Source organism: Ambystoma mexicanum, chromosome 1p, assembly GCF_040938575.1.
Source record: "Ambystoma mexicanum isolate Mex_15411 chromosome 1p, UKY_AmexF1_1, whole genome shotgun sequence".
Classification (NCBI taxonomy): Eukaryota; Metazoa; Chordata; class Amphibia; order Caudata; family Ambystomatidae; genus Ambystoma; species Ambystoma mexicanum.
The window spans coordinates 755,099,441-755,105,440 of NC_090921.1; the positions used below are offsets into that span (position 1 = coordinate 755,099,441).

General features: G+C 44.0%; 1 protein-coding gene across 1 annotated transcript in view; it reads left to right on the forward strand.

The window, feature by feature from the left end:
- The window catches only part of RIIAD1 (regulatory subunit of type II PKA R-subunit domain containing 1), a 136,772-nt gene extending 132,366 nt beyond the window's left edge, over positions 1–4,406 (forward strand). Inside the window, exon 4 of the mRNA XM_069650707.1 lies at positions 3,416–4,406. Coding sequence (XP_069506808.1) covers positions 3,416–3,495 — 80 coding nt within the window. The 3' untranslated portion in view covers positions 3,496–4,406. The remainder of the gene's footprint in view (positions 1–3,415) is intronic.
- The last annotated feature ends 1,594 nt before the right edge of the window (positions 4,407–6,000 follow it).

The following is a 6,000-nucleotide window of genomic DNA, read 5'->3' on the forward strand; positions in this document are numbered from 1 at the left end:
ATTTTATTTCCTTTTTGCTCTCCCCAGGCAATTACTTGCAGAATCTCCTCAGGGCAAAATGAGAACTAGGGCAACTACGCCCTCTGCCCCCATGGACACTGTGCTTATGCCTGCTTACACCTGCTCCTTCACACTATGCGCAATGCAGCACAGAGGGAAGGCTAGAGTTTGAAGCAGCGAGAGCTGGGCTGCATAATTACCCCTCATTTTCCTAGGTCTGCCAAGACACTGAGCACTGAGGTGTGGACACCTCGTGTGTTCCTTTGTTTCAGACAAGGACCTAGTCCTAAAAAAGTGAAGGAACACTGACATACGCAATGGGAAGTGACATCACAGGAAGTGAACATATCCTAAAGTGAAATATGAACATTACATTCAATTCGTCTTTCCCAATCGAAGAAAGAGCACAGGACAAATAAGCATTTGCCAAGATAACAGATGTTCCTACAACATTGCTGGCTGTGTATAAAAGGTGCACACCTTTTATACCTAAGAATCTGTAACAAGACATGTCCTGTATAGCAGAATGTCTATATAGGGCATTTTACAACTTCATGATAAGAGTTGTGTACGGTCTTGTGGCTAAGGGTCTGGCATCAGGACTATTTACTTCAAGTGGAAGAGGGTGCAGCAATTGTTTATTTAATTCCTTGAAAACACAAAGGGAGTATGGCATACAACCTCTGAAAAAAGTGGGCTGACCCCACCCCCCGCATAGTGCCCCGACTTTTGCCATGTTTTCAGATATCCAGTCTTACCTACAGGTACCGGTTCTTCTTCCAATATTAGTTTCAGCACCTCAGAAATCAAGCTATGTGAAAAGGCTACTGGGTCATCCTTTGCACGCTATGGGGGCACATGGATTGCCTGTATCTGATGCTTACTGCGTTTCTGAGGTAGTCCGGGTTACTAATCACGAAGAAGAGGCTCTTTGAGCAACCTTGAGTCGGTGCAGGGTTTAAGTGGGCCAGGGCTCAGCCCTGGCAGTCTCCCAATATTGCCCTTTAACCAGGGCTCTGCCAGGACTCTCTGCACTGACCTCCCTTACTAATAATGCTCTTTGCCAGTAGATATCAACTTCAGTAATGATTAGAATCACAACATCAGTTAAAGAAATGTGAAATGATGTACTTTTCAAACAGAATGGAACATTGTAAGAGAAAGGATTTTGATTTTTGCCACACATTGTATTAAAGTATTATTATAGAATGCCTTTAATTAATATGTGCCAATAATGAGTGTCTTTCAGAAGAACTGTGGGATTGCATGGTGTACTGACCTCTTTTGATTTGATGTTCTGTTTCATATTTGAATATATTCATTTTGGTCAAAATGTTTACACACATAAACCACATAATCTTTTACACCAGTTATTTCCCCCTTCCTTTGTACATATGTAAACTCGCTTGGCACAGTTAGGTCACTGCTCTTTATTAGCTACTTGGGATTTAAGGCTGAGCGAGACCCTTTTTAGGCGCTGCCCCCAAGTATTGCATTACGACGCATTACCCCACCGCCCCTGCCCCCCACACTCCACCGATTTCTTATCCCACTTAAAGCACTGGGTCTGTGTGAGCCAGGTACGTCATTTGGGGGTCGCCAGAGGTCGCAACTGCGACCACTGAGGTCTCCCTTGCTACCCCTGTGGTCGCCCTTGCTACTCCATAAAAATAAAAGAAAATGTTTTTTCTACTTTTTTAAATGTATGCTCCTGGGTGGCTCTTAGTTTGTGGAGTGTCTGGCTTTCTTGCTCAGGCCTCTTAAAAAAACATGGGATTCCATAAGTGTAACACTTTGAGCACTGACCCTAAATAAAAAAATAGGAATAACAAATAATGCGTCTTTCTGGGATTCTATACAATAATTGCTAGACTCATTAACGGTTTGTTTCAGGCACATTTCATGGGGCGAGTCACTGATTTAGTCTGTTCTTAAACACCTCAACTCAGCCTGTAATCCTTCTGTTGTTGATAAATGAGTATCAACACTGGTTGGGTGATATTGTGGCACTAAGACCCAAAGCGGCGGGCCAATACCACCCCAGGTAATGCCCCCGGGGCCGTAGTTACGAAGCCCCGGGGGCATTACCGTGGGCGGTATTGGCCCGCCGCCGAGGGTCTTATTGCCATTAGCACCCCGGCCCGTTAGACCGGGGTGCTAATGGCATTTTTTTTTCTGTTTCGCTTGTTTCGAAACAGAAAAAAAATGAACAAAAATGGCCGCCGGGAAAGGGAAAACGTAGTCCGTTTTCACTTTCCATGGCGGCCATCGGGAGAGGACGTGCTGGGAACACAAGTGTTCCCAGCGCGATCGCTCCCAAGACCAGAAGAAAATAGAAGGTAAGTGGGGTTGGGAGGGCGGAAGGGAGGGGGACGGGGAAGGAAAAAAAATAAAAAATTTTAAAAAAGTACCGCTGTCTTAGGCGGGGGACGATGGAAGCCTCCAGCCGTGTGGAGTCTCCACACGGCTGGAGGTTTCCATCGTCCCCCGCCGGAGATCGCAGGATAGAAGGTAAGTCTGGTGGGGTGGGAGGTGGGAGGAGGGAGGAAAAAACCAATTCTTACCTGAGTCCCCGGCAGGGGACGAAGGAAGCCTCCAGCCATGGGGCGGCTCGGAGCAGGGATTGCCCCATTTCGAGCCTCCTCATTGGCTGAGGGGCTGCCACGCCTCTCGCCGGGAACAGAATAGCCGGCACGCACGGCGTAAAAGGGAATACCGTGTGGTATGGCTCGCAAATGAGCCAATCACCACGCAGTATTCCCGTTGCGCCACGCGTGCCGGGTGCTAATGATGTATATTTGTTCTTTAGAAAGCGTTTAAGCGTAAGTGCTATATAAATAACATATCATTAGGCCTTGGACGTCTGCTTGAATTCACAGTAATTTGGTAATATGGGCCTATACACACTGATATTAACGATACATATGGTGATCCAATCTTATATGAAATGTATATCACATTATAGTGACATCTTGACCATATTCTTCGTAGTGTACTTAGGAACAATGCTATGTGATGCCACTTCCTGTTTTGTCAAGGGGTGAAAGGTAATGTTCCATTGCTCCCCGTGATGTCACTTCAGGGTGGGGTCAAATGGCATCACTTCCTGTTGGCTGTTTTAGCATTTCATCATCTTGAGGTCAAGAAAGTGAGTTTTCCTCCGTTCAGAAGGAATATCTAGTAACACACTCACACTACACCCGCTCCTTTCCAACACCATTGGCTAGTTCACGCAGGGGTCATGCGAATTTCGGCTTCAGCCTTTCCTTAGAAGTCCGTTTGTAGCCTCTTTTCTTGTTTCACTCAGCGCGAGATTATGTGTGACCCTATGCATTTGTATTACAGCAGTTTTTTTGGGTGGATTCTTTTGCTTTTCGGAGGGAAAGAAATAACATTTGATAACTATTAATTACAGAGCATTTTACAGATCCGGAGCTGCCATCGAAAATTCAATCAAAACTAGCCGAAAAAGAAGGACGGCCGTGCTCTCCGTGAAGGCCCATGCGCTCTCTGCAAAAGATCCAGTGTCAGCCGACGCAGGCTGGGTGGTGCGAAGGACGTTGATTACTAGAGGCTTTCAAACACGTGTATTTAGAGTGTTTTACATGAGAGAATAATAGCAACTTGTCTTGCATTTTCCTGAGTGGCGAATGATTTCACAAACCACAACGATGAAGTTAATTACACAGAAACTTGAGGGGGGGGGTGGCCGGAGGAAGGGGCTGATACCATTGTGATTATTTTTGAAAATGTTATAACCAGCCAAACGCTGACGTCATTGCTGTCCTGATATAATCTGTTTGAGGTTTTTCCTGGCGCCATAGAAAATTCTTGCTGATTGATTGCTGCAAACACATTGCACTGCATGTGTGCACCTGTCTAAGAGAGCGAGGGCCTGATTTGCAGAAGCGTTTTATAATGGCACAATCCCATTGAAAAACCAAACACTATGTGAATAAGGCTGAGAGCGAGAGGGAATGTGTGTCCCCTGTTGATATATTAAGAATGTATATGAGTGTGTGTCTCTCTGTTTATATCTAGATAAGATATAGGTAAGCTACCTCAGGCTTTAAGCAGGCTTGAGCTCATCCCCAGTGCTTTCCAAAAGCAGTCTCTATTAATTTCCTGTGGGCAGGGGCTCCCTAAACGGACTTATTATGGACCTGATTTCTTAGAGCACTAAAGTAAATGAAAAAATGGTGAATCACAATACTGCTCCTGGCCAGTAGGTGTCAGTATCGGCATGGTTAGAATTACATATTAGTTACAGACATTTAGATTTAGATTATTTGCTTTGCAATACTCTAACGGGCATTATAATCTAGAGAATACATTGTCTGACTTTTGCAACATATTTACATTGAAATAATGTCATGAACATTATTTAATAAAATATGTAAAAATCATGGAGTCCCTTTAAAATAACTCAGGGACTGAAACCTGCATTGAGTTATTTTGTTTAATTGTATACATTTGAATGTTTTTCTTTTTTCTGATTTTTGACTGCACACACATTATATTTAACATGGCGTTTTGTTCCAGGTATGAAAACGCCACCTCATCTGCCACTTCTTTACTGATCTTTTAACAGTTCTTTAGCTAATTGGGACTTGGAGGCTGTGCCAGACACTTCTAAGACCACACTCCCAAATGGCCCTGCCTCAATTTCTCATCCCACCTTAAGCATTGGAACTGCCTGTCGCTTGACTAACATTTGAGGTTGCGTGAAACGGGTCACATCTGAGGTGTCACGTAACGACTGAGAAGATTTCTATAAACCTGAAATTATACAGTCACTCACAAGTAGCATGTGTGGGTCTATATGTGTTGTATATATTTTTTTGTTTGAGCTTTTTTGTTGAAATATATATATATTCACTGAAAAACATTAATTAAGGTGCAGGTAAGTTGCGCAGATTTAACGCAACAAAACCCATGAAATTCAGCGGATGTGTGAAGTCATGATAACCTTAACTGGGCACGCTTCCACTGAAATCCCACATAATGCCATGTCCTCATAATGCCATTTTGTATTTCATTGTGAATCCCTTCTCTTATAATGTGTCGGGTACATTTAAGGGCCTCAGCAGAAATCCCCTTCAAACCAAAAACCCCATTGAAATAATGCCACCAAAGCGGCTGTGCTTTTCTTTTCCTGGTACATGTGTGGCGAGTATTGAACACTGCCACCCAAAGAATGGCTGTGCATTTGCTTTACTTTCAAGTTGAATCATCAGGAAACACCTGCATTCAGAACGGCTCTACATTTGCTGTTCTGGCCTCGGAAAGCCTAAAGTTGCACACAACATTCAAGACGGCCATGCATTTTTCTTTCTTTCATGTAAAACACAACCAGGTTGTGCGCCTCATTGAAAAACACCTATGCATGCTTTATTTCATCTGATTGCCAAAAAGTTAGGCAAGAACAGCATTGTCTACTGAGAAATCACATGAGGGGCAAGGGGTTCTGCTTTTCACTCAACACAGCTTTTGTTTCCTTTTGCAGAACCATCATGCTCAAATTGCAGTAAATGAAAGAAATAACGTGGCGTCTCTTTTTCCATATCAATTTCAAAGAAATCCTGTGCAGCATCCTTTTGTGCCCATAAACCAACAGTATATGCAAACCCCCACCCCCCAGAAGATTAATTGAAACTATCCTGTGGTCTGCAGAAACGGCATTTGTAAACTTGAAATGAAAGGAATTGAACACATGTGTGAATCTGCTCTTTTGAGAATAAGAAAAATGCTGTTTAAAAGTTAACAGGCCGATTCATGGAATTAATGTGCGCTGAAATTTTCAGCGCAAGCGTGCGAATCGCAGTGCCAGTGCGGAAATCGCAGCGAAACCTGCGCACATCGATTCATGGAAGTCCGTGCGCGTGTAAATCCAATGATGTGCGCCAAATTTCTGCGTGGCGCACGCTGGCGCCCACGTCTCGAAACAGCGTGCGCTAAGCGCACAGTGAAATCGCACATAGCGCGGCGCACACAACAAAA